Below are 26,174 nucleotides of genomic sequence, written 5' to 3'. Positions count from 1 at the left end.
AATGTAAACATGCCCAGAGGCAGAAAACACCCCCTTGGTCTCCTTTGCCATTCTGTACCAGGAGTTCCCATTTAGTGTTATCAGCTTTCATGGTAAGGGCTGTTTGTGAGAACAGCCATGTATGCGGAGGACCTGGGTGTGTGTCCTTGGAATGAGGCAGCAGGATCCCATCCCTTACTCTCACTGGCATCTTCTGTTGTGTGCAGGCTTTGGCACCACAAAATGTCAGGTCTCAAAATGGAAATGGGCCGACATTGTTTAGGACCTATTCCAGGAAATGCCTCTTGGATAGAAGCGCTCTCTTGCTGCTCCTTCTCCATGACCGTGTGAGGAGAAGTATCTAAAATAGGTCATTGTTATGCACAGAGAGAGCCCTGCTCCCTAAGCTCCCCTGGTTTCCAACAAAACAAGCTTTGGAGGTAAGTTAGCTGAAAAGAGGCTGATTCATCAGCAACAAGGGAAATCGGAGCACTGGAGAGGTGCCCAGCTGCCCAGAGGGATTTTCGTAGTGACATGCTTCTCCAGTCTTAACAGACAAGCTGATATGCACACACAGGCTTGAACTATATCACAATCACATGCTTTCTGGGCTTGTTTCTTATCTCATGTGTTTCTCTGGAGAGTATCAGTTGTTCCAGTCCCTCACAGGGCTTAAAAATTTAAGGGAAAGAGTCACAGTGAGGTATCTTCTACTGTGAGAAAAACTCTCTATCTGTTTTCTTTCCCAAATTAGGTCACCTTGTAAGGCAGTTCTGGATGGAGTTTGTCCCTGCAGTTACACAGGCTGTAAATAACGTGTGTGTTATAACGTTTGACAGGATTTGGTTGCGCCATCATTAGCCTATCTGGTTATCATATCCTCAATTAAAAACCAATTAATTTGATCTGCTGAAAGACCCCAACTGTCACCCTCCTGTCCAGAATGAGATCATTTTCAGCATTTATTTGCTTGCAGAGGGAACAGAGCCAATGTGTTCTGGCTTTGCTGATGAGAGTAGGCTTGTGAATGGAGATGAGCACTCCCCTTTGGTGTATCACCCCGAGCACGAGGAGGATATTCTGCCTTTCTGTCCATGTTTTGGGTGGAAATCAGTGCCGGTGATGAGACAGACACTTGTCCATAAGATTAGAAACGAGAACCCACAAATTGCTCTCAGAGAAGTTGAGAAGCTGTTGGACTGTGGAGGTTTTTGGCCCTTCCTGACCTGAGCCATTGACCTACAAGTGAAAAGAGTGAAATCTCTGTGCGAGTGGAGCAGTGAGTTCTCATTCCATGTTCAGTTGCTGCCATCTAATGGCAGATTGAGAGTAAAAGAGCCTCGTAGAATATAAATGTCTTGTCCTGAGAAGGGCAATAGAGCTGTGAGGAGTCTGGAGCACAAGTCTTATATGTAGTGGTTGAGGGAACTCGGATGGTTCGGTCTGGAGGAGTCTCAGGGGAGACCTTATCACCCTCTACAACTGCCTGAAAGGAGGCTGTGGTGAGATGGGGTCAGGCTCTGCTCCGAGGTAACAGCTGGGAGGTGATGGCCTCAAGTTGCTCCAGGGGATGCTCAGGTTGGATATTAGGAACAATTTCTTCTCAGAAAGAAAGTGGTGATGCACTGGCACAGGCTGCACAGGGAGTGCTGGAGTCACTGTCCCTGGAGGTGTTCAAGAACTGTGGAGATGTGGCACTGAGGGATGTGTTCGGTGGGGTGGGTTGAGCACTGCCCATCCAAATGATACTTGAAGCCCTGCTAGCTCACAGTTTTACAAAAGGGAAAAGTTAAGAGTTGGAATATTTCTTCCTGCATCCTTGCACTGCAGCTGTCGGGTATCTGTGAGCATGGTCATGATGGGCCTGCAGCCCAGGGAGATGTGGAGCAGCCACCAGCAGCCTTAGTGCAGCGTAATGGTGGCAAGAGAACTTGCACACCAGGTACATCACTGGGGCTAACTGCAATCTCTAGACAGAATAATGGAAAGAGTTGCAAAATTCCCCTCTGCTTGGCTGAAGGGTTTGCTGTCAAAAATGAAGTCCAGGAATGAGGTGATATGGAGGAGTGGAAGGAAACTTCTTTTTTTTTTTACTGAGGGGAAAGTCTTTGTAAGCACTGTGGAGAGAAACAGGAATGAGTGCAGTGAGTCCCCTCATGCGCTGGCATTGCTGGTGTTTCCTACATCTCTATAGGAGAACATAGTAGCACACATAAACACAGCTCAGTGGGGAAGGAAAGCATTTAAGCTCAGAGTTGCTCAGCTTTGTGCTGCTGTGCACTTCCCAAACAGCAGTGAGCAGCTGAGCCGTCCTATCTGAGAGCTCAGGGGCTCCCAGGTCACGGGGGCTCTGTTTGCAATCAAGGTCCAGCAGCCGTTCCCTTGCGTCAAAGGCAGGGACGTATCTAAACAGTGCTGCTGGGCTTCAGGGAAAGCATGATATTCTCAGAACCATACCCAGGTGGTACAACAGTAACTGGGGGCAGGACATGGTTGTGTCTCCTCCTGTGCCTAGGACAGGGGCTGACGAGGTGTTGGGAACTCGTATGGGAGATCCCTCATGGGGGTCACCAGCATGTCCATGTCAGTCACTTCCCAGGAGGCATTTTGCTTGCTCTGTAGATATTTTTTCTTGAAGCTCGCTGGTAAAATGATAGCAGAATACATCTTACAGTTCTAAAAACGGCTTGGCAAGGTCATGGGGTTCTAATCCATGTCCCTTCCTCTCTTATTTCCCATTGGAAAACGCCGTCTTCTGACCACTCTCAAGGCTGCAAAAGGAAGACATAAAATTACACCAAGCGAGCTGAAATTTAAGCCTCGTGGTTACAGCAGCACCCTTCGCCAGGTGATGCACACAGCAGCTGTGGGCTTTCGTTAATGTCACTTACAAAAGCATTCAGCCCCTATTGGTGCACCCTGACTGAGCCACAGCCTGCCGGCCTGAGGGCACCGCTTTGTCATTCGGAGCTCTTTAGCACAGTTTGGCATCCAATGGACTTCAGCAGGATATAGTGTTGCTGTGATCCTGAGGTATGATTTAATATCCTCAATTGTTCTGGAAATACGAGCCGCGTGATTCACGAGACATGCATGAGTACGGTTCCTTCAATACTTAACGAGATTTATGTGCTTGAGTGTGTTGGATGCTGCAATCACAGCGCTGACATTGACTTGGTATGGGAGGGGGTGAAACCAATTCAGCAGGCATTTTGCTGTTGATTGCACTGGAGGAAGGCTTTTGCACAGGGAGCTTGAAATAAGAGATGTTTAAATGTCAGAACAAGGGTGGAAAAAAAGGAAAACAAATATTCTCAACTTGCTGTTTCACCTTTCCTGCTACCATGAGCAATAGGGACAAGGGGCAGCAGGACCCCCCGGATCCTGTGCCTGCTGGGAACGGGAAGGGCCGTGACAATGCGGATGACGGAGCTCTTGCAGCCGCTGCTCGCCCGCACGCCGCGCCCCCGGTGCGTGCCCGGTTCTGGGGCCGGCCCGGCGGCTGCCACTCACCGCTCCGCACCGCCCATGCCGCCGAGCCGTCGGGGGCCGGGCTCGAACCCTCGGGCTCCGAGCCGCTCCCCGGCCGTGGCGGGCGGTCCCTCTGCGCCCGCGGGCAGAGCCCGGGGAGGGCTCCGAGCTGGTAAGAGCCGAGAGGTTTAAGGGGGAGGATGCGGGGCGGGTTTCGTCCTGGAGATGGGGATTAAGGCTGGCCATCCTCCCCTCTTCTCCTCCCCCGCCCAGCTGTTTCTGGGGCCTCTCCAGATGTTGAGCAGGAAGAGGATGGATTGCAATGGGGAAGAGCTGAGGTTGAGCATCTGGGGCGTGTCCTGCAGGATGGGAGTAGCAGAGAGCAGCAAGCAGCCCTTAGACTGAGCGGGTAATGGGGAAAGATTTGGGGCAGTGCCTGTGCCCTTAGCGGGGCAGGCAAGGGTAGCTGACTTATATCTCACTTCTTGCTATAAGGGCAGAAGAAGGGAGGACTGATAACGATTTGATATGCTTATATTTTCTTAGAAGGTGCTGTGGAGTCAGGGCAGGTTGTGTTTAGGTAGGTGAGTCTCGTAGTACATGCATGGGTGACAAAACGCATTTCAAGAAGGAATAAAAGGATTCAGATTGGACAGGACATAGAAGAATTAACCTGATGGGACAAGGGAAACTTTGTTCAAACTAAAAGTAGGGGGATTTAGATGGGATACAAGAGGAAGTTTTTTACAGTATATGGGCAGCGAGGCACTGGCACAGGGTGCCAGGAGAGGTGGTGGGTGCAACATCTCTGCAGACACTCAAGGTCAGACTGGGTGGGCTCTCAGCAGCTGATGGAGCTTGTGATGTCCCTGTTCATTGCAGAGGAGTTGGATTAGCTTTTATAGGTTCTTTCCAACTCAAACAATGTTGTGATTCTAACATGCTATTGAGGAGCGATTGGCAGCTAACTCTGTTATGCTAGGTGTGGATTATACCCTTTTCTGCACTGCAGGATGACCAGGATGTGACCTTCTCCAAGATCATAGCCAGAAATCAGATGCTAAAAAGAGTTGGGTTCTGTTGAGCCCCTTGGTCCTCATCACCCCCAGCACGAGAACTGGTGGACCCATAGCACAGGGTACCTGCAGGGTACCTGCAGCTCCCTTCACAGCCTTCCTGGTATTCCCAGTATGGGAGACAGGATGCTCAATGAGCACTCTGGTATGAGCACAAGTCTAGGAAGAGAGATGTGGTTATAGAAGGAGAGGAATGAAATAGTGACAAAGCAAGGGGAAGATGGTTTAGGTTAGATGTTAGGGGGAAATGTTTCATTTGGAGGATGGTGAAGCACTGGAAGATGTTGCCCAGAAAAGCTGTGGAAGTGCCATCCCTGGAGGTGTTCATTCATCCCAGGCTGGATGGGGCCCTGGGCAGTCTAATCCCATGGGTGGCAACCAATTCGTGGCAGGGGGTTGGATGAGATGATCTTTGATGTCCCTTCCAACCAGTCCATTCTAGGATTGGTTTGAAGGTAAAAATAAGTGCCAGCATCTAGGTCAGTAGGACATCTAGGGTGTCAGGAATAGACGGTGATTTGCCTTGAGGTTAGTGCACTGACTAAAATACCAGGGGGTTTCCAGTGCCTGATTCATCCCATACCTTCCTTCATCATCTCATGGGTTCTGACTTTGTTTTTCAGAAAAAATTCCTTGATTCAAGAAAGGCACCATGAAAGGTGAGGAAGCTCGGCAGAGGAAAAAAGAGGGCAAAACCAGGAATGGAGAGCGATCCAGGCACAAAGCAAAGGGCAAGGGTAAACATAAAGAGAGCCGTCTTGGCAGCCAGGAAGCAGAGGATGTCTCTCTGCCTGCCCAGCAGAAGCTGTTGGCTGAGGAGAAAGTGTCCATGGCAAAATCCCGGGAAGAGTCAGCCGGTGCAATCTGCCTGCAGGTGCTGCTGCCCTACCTCCTGGCCGGGCTTGGCATGGTCCTGGCAGGCATGGTGTTGGATTATGTTCAGGTAAGGGATGGGAGCTGATCTGATGCACCTGATGTGGGGTAGGCAGGGGGTTTGCTCTGGGGATAGCAAGTGAAGACTGTGTGACAGCTGGGAGCAGACCTTGCCTCCTGTGGCAAAGTAGTGCAGAGCTTTATAGCGGCAACGAACACCTGATTATAGACAGTTTACAACTGCAGTTAATACCTAGATTATAAATTGCCTTTATGCAGTAGGTGACTCTGAGTGCCGCGTGTGTTTTGCTAACACGTGTTATCTAACCAGCGAGGTGCTGGGTCAGGCTACCCTGAGCTACCAAATGCAGCGATACTGAAACTACTGTGATTGTAGCGACAGCTTTCACAAATCTGGAGCAATGTTCTTTTGCTATTAGCCTAAGGCTGACCTCCCTGAGCTAGAAGAATTGCTCCAGGCTTAAGGATGGTGACACAGTGCCCTCAATTGACCTTAACATGCACTCGATACCCAGCAGACTTCGCCTTCAGAGAACACCAGGGCAAGTCCTGAACAAGTGGCAGACCTTTGTTCTCCTTACACAAAATAGGCATGGTGGTGATGTGTTAATGTTTGGACTAGATGATCTTAGTGGTCTTTTCCAACCGTAGTGATTCTATGACTGTCATTCTAGGGCTGTTCTGAGAATTTTGAGCCTTGAGCAGCTGCTTGACTTGCACAGGTCTGTGACTTTCATTTTTACTTTTCAGAGTGGTTGGATTTGCTCATTCCTATGGATTTCTGACATTAAATACGTGTTATTTCCCATCATGAGATTGCAGCGAGAAACTGCTGATGGAATTATGACGTAGGAAGAGTTTTCTTCCTTTAGAGAGTTTTTGTTGTGTTTTCTTAGGAAGGACTGCACCGCTAATTTAAACAGAATGTGAAACAAACTTCTTATTCCTCTGAAACCACAAAAACATGGTTTCTGCTCTATGCAAATAAGAGCTCACAAGGAAGCTTCATGTTAGTTCTTAGAGTCTGGGAAATCAAGTCATACAACATCACATTAGAAAAGTAGGCCTTTGGCAGTTAGCGCAGTGACTTTCCATAGATAGGTATGGATTTGGATGTGTCTTATCAGGGAATCAGAGCCTTTTCTTTGCCTGTTTTTGCACTGCAACAGCACATGGAGATGTGGGATCAGACGAGGTCCCCAACAAATGACATTATTTCTGTTTCAGATGGTCTGAAGCAGTGCTACCTGTTGGCTGGTTCCTCGGGGTTAGGGGCTGGTGGGGTATTTGTGCGCAGAGAAGGGCAGTGGAGCACATCACCAGGGTTTGCAATGAAGCGTGGTACAGCCACAAGCAGCACTTTTCCCCCACCTGGTTGTAATCTCTTTCCGGCTGCTTTGCAACGCACTTCTCAGGCACTGTGCGTCTCCTTGTGAGCAAATACAGTGCATCTCCTTGCCAGGAAAATGTGATACATCTCCTTCCTGGTAATAATGGCGTGGGACTTCAGCAGGGATTCCTTAAATGCATAATGAAATGATCTAGCATACAGGCACAGGTCACCTGAACCAATTACCTTTCTCTACTCTGATTCATTGGTTGAAGGCTTTTTATGGCACTTGCTTAGAAACAGAGAGCCGAAGCGTGATAAGCTCATAAACTCTGCCATATTGAAGCTTTGGAACAGGCTGTGGTTTTTAATGTCATTTGAGTCATTCGGTCTCATTGATATTTCCTTTGCATTAACGTTTCTGCCTGTCAGCCAGTACAGCTGGCAGATACGGTAACATAAGTTGTGCATGTTATCAGACCTTTGGAAACCCATAGCTGCTGCCCAGAGCTTGTTCTTTATTCTTCGTTTCCTCAAAGTCTCTAGTTTCTAACCAGAACTGAGCCTTCATGCCTTTGCTTCCAAGTTCCTGGCTGGCATGAAGGGATCAGGTCATGTGTGGTTGCTACCGGATTTTTATTAACCTCCCTCTTCCAGCTATTGTGGAGGTGTTTTTTTTCCACTTACATTAGCTGAAGTATACTGCCTGTGTTAGCTTTCAGCTCACCAGGCTATTGTTAGGTGGAAGAGGTGCACACAGTCAGTCACCAAGCTAGTGAGGCATGGGGAAGGCTTTTATGGCTGTCCCAAAATCCTACCTGGAAAGGACAGAGTTTCCATTTGTGGCTTCTGTTTCCCACCCTGCTGTGCTTGCAGAGATGTGCTGTGCCATCCCAACCCATAGGCTTGTTGCGTTGGTTTGTCATATCAGACCAAAAGAAACCTGCCATCCCAGCGACTGAGGATATCCTTAGTTCACTGTTTATCTACAAGGCAGAAGTATGCTTTGCTCTGTCCAGCCCTGCTAATGCACTTAGCTCTGGGGACCCAGGCATGGGGCAGAGTCCGTGAGTCATTGATCTTTTACATCTCCCACTATCAGGAAAGGGGATAATTAACACAAAACGTGTCAGTAAGGCAGTGCAGTTTAACCATTGAATTTGAACTGGGCTGAGTAACTTGATCACAAATGTGTGCTTTCACTTGTTTGCTTTCGGTAGGGCATAGCTGGGTTTGAACCTACAGCTGAATAGTGAAAAAGCTCAGTTGCCATTCTGCTAAACTGATCTATACCGTTGTGTTCTAAATTGTGCTTTTTGACCCTGTGATCCAGTTAGCTTGCCTGCATTAATTGCTAGAAAGGAGCACCAATAGCACACCCTGACTTCTTCCCCTCATGCTTGACTTTTGAATTGCAGCGTTCACTTGAGTTGTCACCGAGCAGGATACAAATTCCTTGGCCATATGTGGCTGTGGTGCAGCTCTGGTGCTTGGGCTTGTGTCAGCTGTACAACCACAGAGACTCTGGGGTGAGACCCCCCCCTCAATGACAATATCTTCCTGGGATCATGCAGAAGCGGAGCGTTGTGCTGTAGGATGGGAAGGGAGACCTGCTCACAGCATGCCCCGGAAATGTGCGCCCTTTCTCTGCCTTGCTCGTGGAGCAGTGAGATTACAGAGCTACCTTAAATAAGCTCTAGCTATGACTCTTATCTTGGCCTTTGCAAACTAGCAGAAAGTTGAAGTGATGACAGCAGATAAGGGTGTTCGCTTTTGAAGCTTATTGGCTGCTTCTCTGGATTTTATTTTTTTTTTCCTCCCCTGAAAGCCAGTCATTCAGAGGTACAGCTGGCACAGCGCGGTCGTTCCATCCTGCTGAGACACAGAGAGGACGAGGGGGAATGGGGTCTGGAAGGGCAGATCCCCTCTCCAGTCTATTCAGCTGTGCCACTCGCCTGTGGATGGGACCTGCGTGATCTTAACAGCCCAGGAGAAACGTGGACTCATGCTTTCTTTGACCTTCCTTCACCTTGGGGGAGAGCAAAACGGATCTGGTTGTTAACTCCCCACCTCTTCAGCATTGGGACAGAGAGAAAAGTTCAGCGTCGCTTGTGGTGGGAGTGAGGGGAAGCGGGGACGGTTTGCAGTGGGTTTATATATTAAACTGTCGTATCAAAGGCGAGCCGCGGGCTGACAAGAAATGTAACCTGAGGAGAAAGGACACTGGTGCGTTGGAGCACGCTGAAGGATTCTTGTATGACCTGTCACTCTTTCAGTGCTGTAGCCTGAGCAGGTCTTACTGGTTTTTTACCGAGGTGGTGGGAGCTGAATGGGGTGTGGGCTCGTTTCTGTTGGTCCACAGATATCTCTACGATCTTCTTTTATCTTTTATAATTCCCCCCTGGATATAACTGGGAGAAATAGTGGCCATCGAGTTTGCTGTCACTTGAGCTCAACCCAGCTGAACCAATTTTGGAGGATACCTTTGCTGCAACCCTCAGGACGTGCTCCTAGGAGGAGGAGAAGATAAAACAGCTCATCATCATCGTTGGAGCTTGAGGAAAAACATTGCTTTTGACTCCAGAGCTAGTGACCAGGAAGATCCATGTGATGTCCTGATCTCCCCTGTTTGCCCTGCTGAGCATGGGGTAGCAGTGGCTGACCATGGTGGTCACCCAGTTAGAACTGGAGCTGTGCTTTCATGGCCAGAAGCTGAGAGGTTTCACCTGCAAGCTAACCAGGTCAGCCAGTGGATTTCTCCCAGAGACGTCGTTCTCCATTGCCTCCCAGATTTTCGTGCCCTTCCTTCTGGCTGGCTTGGGCATGGTAGCAGCTGGGCTCTTGATGGATGTTGTCCAAGTAGGTACATGTGGTTAGGCAGCTTCAATAGAGAGGGGTGGGCTACTTCACTGATCTCGAGTATTTGTGCTGGTTTGTTTTTAATGCACATAGACCTGGCAGCCAGTCAGCCCAGCAGCTGTATGCTTGTCCTGTGCTAGAAGAGGGATGCTGTCTGTCTCCTACTAGGTCTGTCTATGGGCAACTTGGAAAGTGGGACAGTAGCATTCAGCTGGTCTGCCTTTGGACTTGGTGCTCACTGACTACGCCCAGGTAAACCCTTCAGGTACAACTGATCAGCCTGCAGCCATTGCCCCTGTTGGGTGATGTTAGTTCTTTGCCGCAAAAGCGGCTGATATGGAGATCTAGGTCAAGGTTGTTATTAACTACCTCATTTACGGGCAAGTTTATGCTTCCAGTTCTTTGCAAACAACCTAATGTAATCTTTGGTCTAGGAGGTATTTAGATACTGGGATGACAGGCATGCCGGCATAAAGAGATAAGCATTGCCTGCAAACTGAGTGCTTCTTGGCCACGTTCTAAGGTGGGTGTAAATTTGGGGCAACTTGCATTGACTTCCAAGGAGTTGTGCTGAATTTACATCGCTCTGCCCACAAGCAGAATCTATCTCATCCATCTTCTCTTCGTACCAGTGGCACAAATATAAATGCAAAATCTGATCTACTTTGGGCATCTAATGCCAGTGGATTTACAAATCAAAAGGCTGGCAGAACTTCCCAAGGATATACCCTGCAGTCCGAGTTCACTGGAGTACATTGGATTCTCTGGCATTAGTACCACAGCAGGAGCTAAATATGGACACGGGGGTGTTTGGAAAGACAATACCTTGCTGTTTTTTCTTGCGCTGGAAGAAATGAAGACATTGAATAATGGGGAATATGAGGAATATCAAAGAAGGGTTAACTGGAGTGGCACAGCTGTTGCTATGCTGTGTTTGTCGTCTCCACCTTGTTGTGCAGTGCTTAGGCACAGACCTGTCTTGCAGCATTACAGAAGTTCTCCAACTTCCCAAGATATTAATTGTTAGCAGTTATCTTTGGCCAGGTATCTCAGGGAAGGATAAAGACATAGTACGTACCTGCTCCATACCCTTGGCAGGTGAATAGGTCTTTGTTAAGAGCAACCCAATGCGTTTGCTGAGAATTGTGCTCTGTTAAAAATGTGACTGTATCCGAACTGATGGAAAACATAAGCCTTGTATCCCTACATTACACATGTTCTTTTAAAATACCAGAGAGCAATCTGCTTTGTGTATTTGCTTGCTAGACTCTTAGAAATGGGGTCATGCAGGAGGCACGATAATAGGAAGCATATATTTTTTTTTTTTTTTGGTGAAGATGTTTCCAATTATGATGAAATAGAAGCCATCAGTCGATGGATTCAGCTCCCAGAGGAGGGAGCCAGTGCTCTAAGAGTCACAGCTGCGCTCTGCAGATGGCAGTGAGTGCAGGAGTTTGTGGTCTACCCATTTTTCAAGGGATGATCTGATGGAGGGATGCTTTGCATTGTGTGTAGTCCCTGCAAAGTATTCTTAGAAATTACCGTGTCTATGGGGAGATCTGTGGGCAAGCTCAAGCGTGGTATCTTGGGCATACATGTGAGTTTGATGGTGCTGCCCTTGTTTTCTTACTCAGTGATACAGTGGCTCTGTGTCCAACTAGCTCCATCATTTGCAGGCTGATGTTATAAGCAGTATAGCCAAGTGGAAAGCACTTATCTGTGTCCATCAAGTGTTACAGGAATTAAGCAGTTTCTGACCTGTCAAATCAAGAGACACCAAGGCTTGGATTTGGGTCTCACGCTGTAACAAAAGGATGCCCAAAGCAATGGCCATCTGCTGTTTTCTCAGGTGAAGAGTCAGGTTGAAGTTCAAACCAGACAATTCAGGAGAAAGTTTCCATTCCATTCTTCCCTTCCATTGCCATGGGACGCAGTCCAAACTGAAGTCACAGACATAAGACATCCCTATTCTCTGTTGATAAATGCCTTCGCTTGCCTTTTAGAACCCAGGATCTTTTGCTCTTTCTGTTGGCTTGTTCAGGGTAATGGCAAACCTATGAGCTTTCCCTGTTGCTGCTGTGGGAGGATGGGTGCCCCAGGAGAGGTAAGAGAGCATAGCTGGGACTGAGGGCAGCGCAGGGACTGACAGTAGGGTTAGGCTGTGCCACGTCACCACTCCTCCTGTCAGCCCTGCAGAGCGATGGCATGGAGACCTGCTGTCTCTAACACAATGCAGTCCTCGCTACTGTGGTATAAATCATTATGAATCTGTCCTCAGGCTCTTAATGAGTCACTAATGAGACGAAAATGGAAGCAATTAAACCAGCCTTTTTATTTTTTTTTTCTTTTAATTAGTACAGTTATATACTTCCTTTATTGGTTGTTCAAGGCCTTTCAGTGTAATTATATGTAAGGCAGCGTCATAAACAAATCATACCTCAGGTGCCTTCTGGTGCAATGACTTGAGATCAGGAAAATTCATCATTAACACAAAGACCATAGCTTATGTTAATACAATGAAGTTGTATTGCCCCAAAGTGACCTGCACAGTAAAATGCAAAGAGTTGAGTTTGTGTCTTTCTGACCTACATATCTTTTGATGTGCAAAACATACATCAGATGTCAGCATATTTGTGTATTCTAAGTGTTTGGGCTTTTTTATATTGTGACTGTGAGCTGTTTGCTCTCCTTTCTTTCAAGGGTGTCAAAGATGTGTTTAGATCTTTCTTTATTCCTAACTTAAGGGATAGGGGACAGAGGGATTTGTGTCTTTAAGAGATCTCCACCCTCTTTCTCAGGTATTTAAGTAGCAAAGTGACAAATTCAAACCAAATAGCAGAGTGTCAAGTAAGGTCTCTCTTCTGTTGTCTATTATTTACTTTTAACATTTTGAAATGCTACTTTCCAGGTTACCACTGCTAGGAAATGTGTATCGATAACATTGTTCAGCCTCCTATCTGCACCCCTAAGGGCAGTCTTGCACCACACCTTTGGGCCTGGCTCAGCCCTTCTTTCATTCCTGTTGACTCGAAGGGTGTTGTTAAGTGTTCCCAGCAGACAGCCACACCATTGCTTCCCACAGCTTCCTCTGGCACAGTCTGAGCAAAACACCCTGTGTACGTTTCCCATCAGCCTGATGGGGGAATTTGTTAACATCTGTCGGGTCTGTCCACCTCCAGGGGTGTGAAGAGATGTGAAAAACAGCTGAGATCTGTTATTGGCATTATTTGTCCTCTGGCATCGGAATTCAGTATCTTTGTATGAAACCAACATCCAGAATGGATGAAAGGATGTGATCTATTGTGTGATGCGTAGCTAAGCCACAGGATGACATAGGGACTGGATGGGAGGGATTAGGTGAGTACCTGAAAGAGAAATCGTAGAATCACATCTGAACTGTATTGAAATGCACTGCACGGTAGATGTGCTAGAGAAGATGTATGTTAGTCAAAAGACTTTATTAAGGCTTCCGATCATCTCTGGTGTTGCAGCTGATTCAGGAGTTTTGTATAGCTCAGTTTGAGAGGAGCAATGATAATCCAGCAGCTTGGGCTCATGGGATACCTTAATTCAAAATCCTTTTTCCAGCTATGCTGAGAGTGTGCGTGTAACAGGAAGATTTAGGAACTGCCTGTGGAGAAGAGATGCAAAAAAGACTTTTACTCCCATTAGTGGCCTTAGGTGCTTAGTGAGAGATTTGGTAAGGAAAGGCAGACGCAGCTTCTTGCTGTTAGATCATTTCCAGATCTCTGTGTTTGTTCTCATGGATCTGGATAGCAACAGGCGTTACTAGTGTATCTCATGTCAGTACAAAGGATGGAGGGCACGCTGTATTTCATTTGGCTTGTGAACCTTAATTATTTTTCATGTTGTTCCTGGCAAATATTATAAAGGCACAGTTTAAATGTGTGGCTTTCCAAAATCTGCTGCTTCCCCCCAGAAGTTTCCTACCCTGTCAGGAGAGATCTTTGCCATGCATGAGATCAGAAGAATGCTGCAAACTAAAAATTGCTTCTTTCACACCCAAAATGCAACATCTGCTCAGATGTGCAGAGCAGACACCTATAGAGCATGCAGTGAGATGGGAACCCACTCCCCTTCAAAACAGCATTGAAGTTGTCTGCGTAACTGAGGTTGTTTCTATCTTTTTCTTCCTTTCTAGCACTGGGAGGTGTTTCGGACGATTACAGAGGTTTTTATCCTCGTTCCTGCCTTGGTTGGCCTGAAGGGTAATCTTGAAATGACACTGGCATCCAGGCTCTCTACTGCTGTGAGTGCTCACAAGATGGAGGGTGGTGGTGGCTGGGGAGGGAAGGCAGTCATCAGGAGGTGCTGCTTTTATATAACCCACTGTGTATGAGACAAGCCTGTGTTCGCAAAGTAGAAATCAGTGGTGTGCGAGTATTAAAATAATACGTTTGCCCTCATTTTGTAAATGGAACATCAAATTTCTGTCTGCTTTGGAGGTGAATTAATCCCTGTGTGGCCAGTTGCTGATCCTTGTGGAACATAAATGGGACAGAGACAAAGATCCACCATTGTCAGCTTTGGGGTTGGGTTACTTTTCTACAGCTAGTGACCTGGACAGGATGAAACCACCTTCAGCAGCCACCTGTACCCCAGGGATGGGTCTTCAGAGTGTCTCTCTTGACTTCTAGGCTAACACTGGACAGATGGATGATGCTCAGAAGCAGTGGAAAATGGCCACCTGCAATTTAGCACTTATCCAGGTGAGTCACTTCAGCTGGGAGAGGAAGGAGGCCTTTTCTGATTGTTGTGCCATGGTCTGACAGGATCTGTTCCCATCAGTTCTGGCTCCAGAACTGTTGACTTGGGGTAGATATTCTCAACAGAGTCCAGCAATGCTTGGGACTTGGCCTCCAATAAAACTCTGTACATCTCTGGAGCTTGTGGTTCAGAGGCAAAACAGATCCAGACATTCATTGCCTTTGTGGACAAACTGAAATAGTGAAAAACCTCTTTTTGCAGGGGGAGCTGTGGCACAGCCCATTTCACAGCAGCCCCTAGATAAAGCCTGTCATTTCCATGCAGCATTTGGGAATCAGCCTTGGGTAGGAGGGGAGAGATGGGAGAAACAAGCTCTTTCTGCTTGTTGCAGTGCAGCAACCAACCCAAAAGGGTGCATGTGGAAGGACAGAGTGTTTGCAGCATGTGTCTGTGTGCTTTCCCTTATCTCCTTTCACAGCTTTCAGCTTGCTGGGAGTGCTGTGTTGACGGGGAGCCCATTTCTGTGTTGACCAGAGCTATTCCTCTGCTGATGGACTCAGTGTCCTTTGCTGAAGTGTTATCTGCCCTTTACAGTCCTGCACCGTTTTTCCCCCAACTTCATCAAGATTCTTTCTGAATGTAGCAGAGTCTCACAGAGACGCTCCTTAAATACACAAGCAATCAGCATTTCTGCCAGTCTTTACGTGCCCTCCTCACTGTGCAGAAACACTGCAGTTGCACAGAGCTGGGCAGCAGATACAGCTGATGGCTCACCATCTGCCCTTCAACTTCCAGGTCCAGGCCACAGTAGTGGGACTCCTGGCTGCTGTTAATGCTGTCGTCCTGGGAGCCATCTCCAAGGGCTCTGTGGAGCTGAACCAAGCGGCGGTGCTGTGTGCCAGCAGTATGACCACAGCCTTCATCGCTGCACTTTCTCTGGGTGAGTCATTTTGGTTCCTCAGATCCAACATGGTACAAGAAAAACCTGTCCCATCTGTCCCACTGGCTCAGCTGCAATCCCTTAGGCCTGGCATGGGGATGAGGGGTATGTGGAGCATTAGTCCTATGCCCACTGCTTTTACTTCTTCTGCACCCTGTCCTCGCTTCTCATCTCCTGGGGTCTGTTTGCTGGGCTCTTGGCATCCACAGCAGCAATCAGTATTACCTGATACAAAAAAAACATGCTATGTGTATATAAATATGTTGTGGCAAGGTTTGGGTTGGGTTCTTCTTCTGGTTAACAACCATAGAACAAGAGGGAATGGCCTCAAGTTGCATCAGGGGAGGTTCAGGTTGGATATTAAGAAAAGCTTTTCTGAAAGTAATGTGAGATATTGGAAACAGGCTGCCTGGGGAGTGATGGAGTCACTGTCCTGGAGGTGTTCAGGAACTGTGTGGATGTGGCACTGAGGGATGTGGTTCAGTGGGCAGGATTGGTGGTAGGATGGTTGGACTGGATGCTTTTAGAGGTCTTTTCCAAACTTGAGCCCTGGCTGACCTTTTCCCCAGGGTGTGCTGGATTGCGAGGAGCTGCTCTGATCATTGAAGATCAGCTCTGATCAGCTGAAGATCATTTTGTGGGTCTGCCATGTGAGGGCAGCATGACACTCTGAATGGAGGGAACTGGCAGGTTGGGTGCCATGCATTTTCGGAGGGAAAGGGACAAATGAGAGCAAGTGCATGTCCTGGAGAGGAAGTCAAAGGGTGATTATAGATGCTTTTAATGAGGAGCACTGGATGAAGCGGTTGTTTAAAAAACAGCCAGCATTAATCTCCTCAATGGACCTGGTCACAGGTGTGTGGGTATGCATGATAGGAAGCAGGTAGGTCTGTGGCTGGGCAGGAATGGAAGCATTCAGGGCCAGGTTGGATGGGGCACTGAGCATCCTGGTCTGGGGGTGGCAACCAGCCCATGACAGGGGGTTGGAACTAAATGATCTTTAAGGTCTCCTCCAACATAAGCCATTCTGTGCACCAGACTCTGGGCTGTGTGAGGGCTTGGCTGGGCTGAAAGGTTTTTCCTTACCATAGAAAAGCTTGCATCTTTTTGGAGGTGTGATTGAAACTCTCTGAAATGATGGTCTAATATGGAAAATATATTTATGCTGCAGAATCCTGAGCAGGAGATGGCACCAGGAGGCTGTTGCATGCCTGCTGTGTGCTTATCTATGTGTGCTTCGTGCCTGGTCCTGCTTCAAGGCAGCAGAGATTAGGCTGCTCAGGAGGGGAGCTGCTGCATTTGGGCTGCCTGTTACTATAGTAGTATCTCCTTTGATCCCTGGAATTTGCCTGTATGCCTTTGGTGAACTTCATAAGGGCAGACTGATACCCTTCAGATGGATCCCTGGGGACATGTTGGCTGTAGCTGCACAGTACAACTATGGGCAATCTGCTTCTTGCTTTTTCCAGACCCCACATCCCTCTGGGTGCCAGGATAGCAGTTCCAGGGTGAAAAGACAGCAGGTTGCTCCCTCTGATGCCTGCTCTATGTCTTCTCTAGGTCTGGTGATGATTGGAGTGATCATCGGAGCCAGGAAAGTTGGGATCAACCCAGACAACATCGCCACACCCATAGCGGCAAGCCTTGGAGACCTGATAACCCTTTCCCTGCTGGCAGGAATCAGCAGTACGCTCTTCAAGTACATAGGTACTGAGCCCTTGTTGGATTATTGAAGGGTACTTACCCATTTCTGGCATTTCTGGTCTTGGTATTTGTAAGAATATTTTCCTGTCTTCTTATGTGGAACGTCATGGGTGAACGAGGTGATGTCCTTTTGGAGCTGGGGAGATTGTATCATGATCCCAGGGCTCTGTGGGAGTTGTGGCTGTGAGGTTGGTCGTGCTGATAGTTGGCAGAGGCTTGGGCACCTGTTGATGCTGAAAAACTCAAAACATGTTGCAGTTTGATGATATATGCTTGTAAAGCGCTTTGCTATTTACCATGAGCATATTTGAAATCCAAACTGTTGTTTCAGCCTCTGAGCAGAAGCAGCACCAGCAGCTGTTCCCAGTTTGAATAACTCTTTCCATGTGCCACTGAGCAAGGGAGCACACATTGCAGGGAAAGGCCCATGGATCGCTTCCATCCAGCTCTCCTTTAGCTTCAGAGGTGTGGGGTTTTTTTTCATTAGGGTTTTTCCATGATGCCATCACACCCGCCCCGTGAGGTGAGTTTGTCTTTCCATAGCTGTGCCTCTGATAACATCTCTCAGGGATCACATGGCAGAATAACATGGTGACCTCTGTGGCTGTGACCAAAGAAGCATCTGTGATGTCTTCAGAACAGTGTAAATAGTTTCAGCCTCTTGATATGAGTAATATGATGCACACAGACACCTGGCTGTTGAAAGCAGGAAGGGAGGCAGCATTGTTGGCAGTTGAATAAATCCATTTCCTTCCTCAGTGTGTAGTAATTAATGGCTCCAAACAGCAAGAGTGGGGTAGGAGACCCAGCACAGCAGCTAAATGTCCTACAACCCATCCATCTTAAATGACTCCAGGTGGGTCAATGCACTGACAAGGCTGCAGCTAGAAGCGGTTGCATTTCAGCGCTGACTGAGGCCACGTTTAAAGAGCGCATCTCTTTATGTAAGAGCCCTTGATTTGGGGAAGATATCATCAAATCAATGCTACTCAGGTAGCCCGAGGCCCTGGCAGTGTCATTTTGAAAGATGCATGCTTAGAGCCTGCAGTCTCCCAGATTACCTGCAAAGTCTGTGTTAGAGCCCGCTGGCATTGGCCCCGGCACAGAGACCAGATGGAGAGCTTTGTTGAAGAAACATTTTTGTATCAAAAGGTTTGGCATCATCCCCATTGCTTGAAGGTGTTTCTCATGGTTCTGAGTCGTGTTTATTTTCTTTTAGTGCTGCACACACATTTATTTTTTAATTCATTTGCTTCTAAAGGTCACTCCAAGGTTATGGCCCTACTGAACGGAAAAAGCTCTTAATGAAAACATATGTAAGCTGGAATGGAATAAACCCTGGATCTTAATTGGCTTATATGTTCAAGAGAGCATTTGTCCCCATAAAGCAGGCCAGCTGCTTGCTGAGACTGCTAGCTTATCACCAAAGGTATCTATTAGTTCTTGTTTTAGGTGAAGGCATGAGCTGTCTGTCTTAAATGTGGTACAGCTTGCACACAGGAGAGATCTCTCCTCACCCTGCTGTTTGAATTGTACCCTGAAGCCAGAAAGCTTGTAACTTTTTGTCTTGCTTAGTTAGAGATGAAGTTGGAGACTTGCTCATCTTCAAACGTAGCTTGCTTTGAATCCTGCTGATTTTGGAATAACATCCTCTAGCAGTAGTTTCAGAGGTTAATTATGGATTTCTGTGGTGTAGTGAAGTGGTCATGTGGGGAGCATCTTGGTTCATGTGATTTTTCTGTTAACGCTTCTCAGTTTGAGCCAGAGCCCTGCTGCCTTTCTTCCAGACTTTACTCAATATAAGTAAATTTGGCAACCTGTGAAGCCAGGGGTGTTTGATTCAAGGTTTCTTTTCCTTGCCAGATATGAAATACCTTTCACCTCTGATCTGTGCCATCTTCATTATCATGATCCCTCTCTGGGTTGCTATTGCCAAGCAAAGTCCTTCCCTCGCTGAAGTTCTGAAGTCTGGGTGGCAGCCGGTCATCGTTGCAATGAGCATCAGCAGGTAAGGCAACAAACCGCTTCCCCAAACCCACTCAAGTGGGCATGCTGCAGGGAGGTCCCATGCTCATGTAGAAAGTCATAAAAATTGGAGGGAACAGCCGAAGGTTATTTATCCTGTGTTTCTCAGCCATTGGTGGCCCTCCAGCAGGCTGTTAGAATGGAGATATGGAGCTCCTGGATGACTGGGAGTCATCAGTTTAAATTGCACTTGTGCATTTACCTACTGTGTGGTTCCAGTCAGGAAACCTAAAAGCTTGATGATGACCATCACAAACAGTCAAAATTCAGCCTCATCTTTTTCCAGCTGTAAACAAAGACTCTGGTTCATTCCCCCCATGCTACATCATTCATACTCAGCTGAGATCTGAGAGAGTTTTAAAACCCTGCTAAGGTCAGTCTAGAGGTTTAGCAGAAGTTTGGCAAGGATGATAAAGCTTCCCTGGCTAGTATCAGTTATGCTCAAGGAGAGGTTCCTGATCTCCTTATGCCATGAACAAAAAATGCAAGGCTATCTATCAGAAAAAACAGATGTAAAAGGAGTAAATATCTGCTATAGGGAACGTTCCAGCACTGGCAATGGGGAGGAAGCAGCAACTCATCTCAGCGTGCTGTTTTCACAGCATAGCAATTGCCCTGGGGAAGTGAGACTGATCCACCTTCTTTGCCTCTCCTTTTCCAACAGCATTGGTGGACTCATCTTGGACAAAACTGTAACTGACCCAAACTTTGAAGGCATGGCAGTTTTCACACCTGTGATCAATGGTAGGTTGGACATATAATCATGAAACATACGCATGTCTTTATTTATTCCTCCCCCTTCTTCTCAAGGGTTATGCTATCTACTGTTGCCCCTACACAGAGAACCGTGTTCAAATCCCTCTCCCATCACCAGTGGAAGTGAAGCTACTAGTTCCCATTACATCCCTACTTATTTGTATTTTGAAGCATCTCTGGTGCAAAATAGCAGACAGGTCTGAAAAATGATAGAGCTGTTGAAAAGGTTAACAGCAGCTGATGGGTACCTGTGATAGCAGTGCTGACACCTTCACTTTCATAATATCATATCTGCTACGGGTGTCACAATAAATCCATTTACCATGTCTCTCTCCACTCAGCAATTTGAGCTGTGCAATCATCGCCTTAACAGATTGTTGATAAAGATTAGTATATTAAGATTATAGATATATGTGTATGTATACAAGATTATATGTGTAGATTTATATTTATATACATATAATATATATATTTGGTGTGTATATTTGTATTAAGCCTCACAGTTATACACACATGAATGCATAGCTATAAACTACCAGGGATCCTGGCATCACGGAGGTTCCACTGGGTTGTTTTTCTGCTATTATGGTATTTCTTGTAGACCCGTTCCAGGGAAAACCCACGTTCCTAGGGAAGGCCTCGTGCCATTGCCAAAGCACTGTGTCCTCTTGCAATGTCATAGGGTGTCACCCAGCTGTCACCTTCTAGATCTGCGTGAAGACGGACGCCTTGCTGACAATCTCTTTCCAGCCTGGTTAGCCAAAGAGCTTGATTAAGAAAGTACGTCAACAGCAGTTCTGCTGAACAATGGCTGACCCAGACACCATTGTGTGGGGGTGTGTAGACTGTTTGGCAGAGCTGCTCTCAGTTACATAGTGCTCTGTGTTTTTGCACAGGTAGTTCTGTGCTTTCCATGTGCAGGGGAACCCTGCAAAGCGTGTTTCAGAAAGCTCCCATCTTTTCAATTCCACTCAGTTCAATCTCACATTTAGCAATGGGGTATTTCCTTCTGCAAGGCAGGGAAAATGTGAGGTAAGCCTGTAGGATCTGGCTCACTGTTAATTTTCTGTGTCATTTCTACCCTGCACACACTCAGGGTGGTGGAGGTTTGCTCCACAGATCATCAGCCCTCTATTTTCTGCTGGAAAATATAGCAGCATTTTCATGTTTGCAGGAATTAATCAATCTGGAAGGAATTAATTGCCTTTTAATTACCTAACATATTTGGGCTCTGATTCATTCTCGTATGATTTCTTTTCATTTGACAAGTGTGTCAAGATGCCTTTAAACAGGCACATAATCATTCTCCATGATGTTTATTGTCTTTTAAACAACAATGGTTCTCTGGCTGAGTAAATCCAAGAGGTGACCGTGAGTGGCAGCTGCCGTTGCCTGCACTGCTTTCCCCAGGTGTTGCTCACAGACTGCATCAAACCAGGTGCAATTGCATCATCTTCAGAAGCCACGTTGCATCTGCTGCTAGTGCTGAGAAGCCAGGGAAAATGTTTCCAATAAAGCATTCAGAAGGAGATGATCACTGGAGACTTCTTGATTTTTAAAAGCTGTTCCTGTCAGGTGAATAGCACAACATCACCATGACAAGTGGGATCAGATTTTCCCTTTCTCTCACTGCTGTTCCCTGAGAGTTTGTAAGTGAATGGCACATCTTGGGTTAATTTTGAGGCTGGATTTCCTGCTGCAGTAAAGTTGGTTTACAGGTTTAATTTGTTTCGTCCTCATAGGTGTTGGAGGGAATCTGGTCGCCATCCAGGCCAGCCGTATTTCCACATTCCTACATTTCTGGAGCATGCCTGGAGTTTTGCCATACAAGATGAGGCAGAATTGGCCCAATCCATGCACCACATTCTTCTCATCAGGTAGACCTTGAAACCTAGGTGTCCATGTCTCAAGGCCCGTCATCACAGATAGCTCCTTTATCCAGCCTGGTTGGAGAAGGACTAGGTGGGTTTCAAAGGCAGAACTCCCTTTCTCCCTTGCAGGGAAGATCCTCAGATTGGAGAGCAACACGTGTGTTGTAGGAGCTTTGAAAAAAAGCTTTTGTGTGTACTTAAACATGGAGTCATTAAGGTTGGAAAGGACCTCTAAGATCATCAAGTCCAACCATTAAGGCATCAACCCATACCTGCTCTCTAACATGTAAGAAACTGCTCTTCAGGGAGCACTTAAAGTAATTGAAAAGGAATCCCAAATGTTATCTGACGGGAGGTTGTTTTATCCGTGGCCAGCCTAGAGCCATCAAGTGTGGAAAGGGGAGCAAATAGAGCATAACTTTGCTGAAAATCAACAATTCCTCCATCTTCAGCAATGGATAAAGCTTCACATCAGCAAAACTGGATCTCAATCTGTTGTCCTTTTGGATTGCAGGTTCCCCTTGATTTTCCCTGCTAGGTTGGGAGTTACTGCTGGAGCAGACTGAAAAACTGGGGAAGTGGGCTGAAGCAAGGCAGAGCAGAATCAGTGGGAGGCAGAGAGCTCTTGGAGAGGAGTGTGTGGAAGATGTAGAGTGAGAGGATCAGCATGGAGCACGTCTTTGGCACAGTTTTCAGTGACAGACAGAACTGCTGGGTTGATACTGCAGATGCTCCAAATAGCTGCAAAGACATTAGCAATGTGTCTGGTGGGAGGAGACAGTCCCAACTCTGCCTACCACCACTATACCATGCAGCCATGTTCTGTCCTCTCCCCACCATCTGCAGCCACTGTGATCACTCTTTCTGTCTGTCCTCTGCAGAGGTGAATTCCAAGTCAGCCCGAGTCCTGTTCCTCCTGGTTGTCCCAGGGCACCTTGTGTTCCTCTACGCCATCCACCTGCTTCAAGGAGGCCACACATCTCTGTCCTTCACATTTGTGATGTTTTATCTGATTGCTGCTTTGCTGCAGGTAAGCCCCAAACTCTCGTCCCAAAAATAACATGAAAGCAAAACATTCTTAGGTGGACAGGCTGAGAGACAGGCTCCTAGCAATGACCCTATTTCCATTTGTTTTAAGTACAGCATTGTCTATCTTCTGTACACCTATAATACTTCATCCAGTTTGCAAAGGTCTCAGTTTCCCATAGGCGTGCAACTACCTTTAAGAGGGTTTAGAGGTGAGATGAGGAACAAATTACCATCATAAGCTGAGCTGCATTAAGCAGGGAAACATAGCAAGCAGGTACTTCTTGCTGTAGGTTGTGCCTTTTTAAACCATATTCACTCCTGGAGTTTCTAAGCCCCAGTTATTCCCAGTCATCCCACTAAGGAGCAAGTGGGAGGCTACGAGCCCCAGCCAGCAGGTTTCCTTACTCATTTTGAAACCACTTTTACAAATAACAGTAAGGATGTGGGGTTCCCTCTGGACAGAGGGCCAAATGTGTCAGTAGTGAAGGGAAAGCGCAGCCCTGGGAAGCTCATCTCTGAAAGTGAAGGTTCTGGGTCAGAAATGGACAGTTATCCAATTTGTTCTGCCTGTTCCCTTTCACTGTTTTCAGTGCTCTGTAAACTTTCCCATCTCATTCAGAAATGCATGTGCATGTCACAGAGTCACAGAGGCTCTGGCTTTGCTTGCCCTTTTAAATCAGTGATTCATTAGGTTGCAGGGCGAGGTAACTGGCTTCTTGCTTTGCCTTACAAACAGTCGTGTGTCCACGGGTAAATTCCTTGCATGTGTAAACAATCAGTTTTTCTTGACCTTTGCACAACCCTAAGCCCAGCACCACAGCTGTAGTTGCAAAGGAAAATATTTATTCTTTTCTTTATGCACTGAGGTAACTCCTCAACCAAAGCCAAGCGTGAAAATACGCTGAATAAATGCCAGAGTAAAGAGCAGGATCCCAGCAACACCACTGACCCAGGAAGACTCCCAGGGAGCCCAGAGTATGCTCAGCCTGGTTCTTTCTTTCCCCCCATTACAATTCATAAATGCAACCAGAAAGAATGAGAAGGGGAAGTTTGGGTCAACTGGAGGAAGCCCAAAGAGAAAGATCAGAGGCTGAGAAAATACGACCTCAGAATTGAATGGAGTGGGGTTAGCTGGTCTAAAGAAGAGAGGCTTGGGAAAAATCTGGTAACAGCCTTTGTTTAAACTGCTGGGTTTCTGTAGGAAGGGACAGATTAATGTTTTCTCTGTGGTCACTGGGAATGAAACATGACATAGTGGGTTTCAAGTGGAAGGAGGACCCTTTAGTTTCTATCCAGCTTTAGTTTCTGTGATTCTGCTTATTTAATTTGCTCTTCCCACCTCTCCCTTAGAAATGCCACATCTGTCTTTGGTTCCTATTCAGTTGTGGTCTCCTATGGAGGGACCAGAGAAGTGGAGTGCAAACTCTCTCTGCCCTCTTAATTCAGTTAACTAGACAGTCTTTAATCTTTAAGAGAAGTATTTTTTTATCCTCCATCTGTTTATCAGAATCAGGAGCTAAACAGGAATAAAAAGAAATCACAGCAAAGATTTTGAAGTTGTTGAGATGAAAAACAAAGAAATGTTTTTCTCTTTTTAATGTGTCAGTGCTGCTTGGGGTAACTTGGATGTAAAAACTGCCTTGAACTCCTGTTGTCTACTGAGATCAGGCAAAACAAAGCAGCTGAGATCTGAATTTCTAATGGGGAAAAAAAAAAAACAAACAAGAAAGATGAGGAGAAAAAAGTCTGGCCACAAACTTACGCTTTGAGTTTGCAGTTTGCATGCATATTCATGGCAGTCCTGTTCCTGCTGGAGTGAATAGGAACATTCATGGTGCGGGAAATGAGAACTGTGCATTTGAGAGATGTTTTTGGTCCATGCAATGTTGGTGAGCAGTTGATTTGTGGTCCTTGCACCAGGACGGCTGCCAGGGGGCTGCGGCACCATGGGTGATACTGGGCAATGCAATACCTGAGGGCATGAGCTAGTAGGGTTTGCAGGGATGCAAAGCCAACTATAGTGATGCAGCTTCATCCTGTAGAGAAACACTGACCCTCTGGTGAGCTGGAGACCTCTTAGAGATGCTCATTAGCTTTGGCACATTGGCTGTGGTCATGTCACTTTGACCATGGCTACAACATTTTGCCTGTGAGCTGATGGAGGCTGTGCATTGCTTTCTTGTTACTCACAGTACTGCCTGTGTTGCCTCTCCAGGTGGGAATCCTGCTCTACGTGGCCGACCTCATTGTGCGCCTGATGTGGAGGAAGTCGTTGGATCCCGATAATTTCTCCATCCCCTACCTCACTGCCCTGGGGGATCTCCTGGGCACTGGATTCCTCGCAGTCTGTTTCCGTCTGGTTTGGCTCATCCACGGTGCAGACATGAACCTGGGCAACTGAAGGACTGTGTGCTGCTCCATGTCACTGATTCGACACGGCACATTTCTCTGGGACAGTGGAGGCTGGGTTGGACCCCACCGCCCTGCCTCTCCTCCCCATCGTGCCTTAAGCTGGGCTCGCCTGTATGGAGGAGTCAGCACCCCTAGACTTTGTACCATTGCATGTGAGCAAGCTGGTTTTAAGCAGCACCTGCTGCTCACACCTGCACCCAGCCAGTGCAGCATTAAGGAGAATTTGGTGCCATATGGCGATGAGCATTTTGATTGGCTTCAGTCCCCAGCACCAAAACAGCCTGCAAGGCTGCTCTAAAGCCTGTTGAATTGTCTGCATCCAGTCCTGTGAGTTGATGTCACATCTCCGTCCAAATCTCATTCACCGTACAAATAGTTCATGCATCCCTTTTCTCTCCCTGGCGGAGGAGAGCACCCAGGTCTTGTTTTCCCCTCTCCATCGCTAAGACACAGGGGTTCTGAGCCCTGTTGGCTCCTGGTAGGAGGATGAGACAGCTCCTACCTGCACAGCGCCATTGCTGCTGTCCAACCAGCTGGATTGATTGTGTTTTGGGAGCAGGAGCTTTGGGTTTGTTTTTACGGTTTATGAAATGTCCATTAGTTAAGATGTTTATAGAAACGCACACACACAAATAAAGTGGTTAAAAATTGCCACGTGGTGCATTTAGGGCTGGTTTTACCTTGTTGTGGCTCTGCCTCTTTCTAGTTCAGACTTGGCAGGTGGAACTTTCAGTATCTAAAAGAGAGCTCTAAGAAAAAAATAGGACAGAGTCTTTAGTGGGGTCTGATAGGACACAGGTAAATGGTTTCAGACTAAATGAGGGGGCATTTAGATTGGATACAGGAAAATTTTTTTTGCAATAAGGGCAGTGAGGCACTGACACAATGGTGGATGCCCCATCTCTGGAGATACTCAAGGCCAGACTGGAGGGGCTCTGAGCCACCTGATGGATCTGTGTGTGTCCATATTTGTTGCAGGGATTGGACCAGAAGGTCTTTAAAAATCCCTTCCAAATCCAATGATTATATGAGTCCGTGAACTTCTTGTTTGCTGCTTTCTCTTCCTTTCAGTGTTGGACAACACAATTCTAACAGGACTT

At 46.9% G+C, this 26,174-nt stretch overlaps 1 protein-coding gene across 6 annotated transcripts; it reads left to right on the top strand.

The window, feature by feature from the left end:
* Window positions 1–2,901: 2,901 nt before the first annotated feature.
* Window positions 2,902–25,754, top strand: SLC41A3 (solute carrier family 41 member 3). Of its 6 annotated transcripts, none has more exons than XM_015875081.2 (11): window positions 2,902–3,012; window positions 5,150–5,469; window positions 13,772–13,879; window positions 14,268–14,339; window positions 15,133–15,277; window positions 16,838–16,984; window positions 18,845–18,989; window positions 19,671–19,750; window positions 21,505–21,639; window positions 22,515–22,663; window positions 24,878–25,754. In XM_015875081.2, the coding sequence occupies exons 2-11, from the start codon at window positions 5,179–5,181 to the stop codon at window positions 25,061–25,063; spliced, it is 1,458 nt and encodes a 485-aa protein (XP_015730567.1). In that variant the 5' UTR covers window positions 2,902–3,012; window positions 5,150–5,178; the 3' UTR covers window positions 25,064–25,754. The 6 variants fall into 6 exon arrangements, with proteins under 6 accessions (XP_015730567.1, XP_015730566.1, XP_015730571.1 ...); XM_015875080.2 differs by lacking the exon at window positions 2,902–3,012 and adding an exon at window positions 3,496–3,622; XM_015875085.2 differs by lacking the exon at window positions 2,902–3,012 and adding an exon at window positions 3,498–3,622 and having other exon boundaries at window positions 5,150–5,185.
* The last annotated feature ends 420 nt before the right edge of the window (window positions 25,755–26,174 follow it).

Source organism: Coturnix japonica, chromosome 12 (assembly GCF_001577835.2).
Source record: "Coturnix japonica isolate 7356 chromosome 12, Coturnix japonica 2.1, whole genome shotgun sequence".
NCBI lineage: Eukaryota > Metazoa > Chordata > Aves > Galliformes > Phasianidae > Coturnix > Coturnix japonica.
The sequence above is the reverse complement of the archived record's forward strand: the minus strand, read 5'-3'. Positions and strand labels throughout refer to the sequence as shown.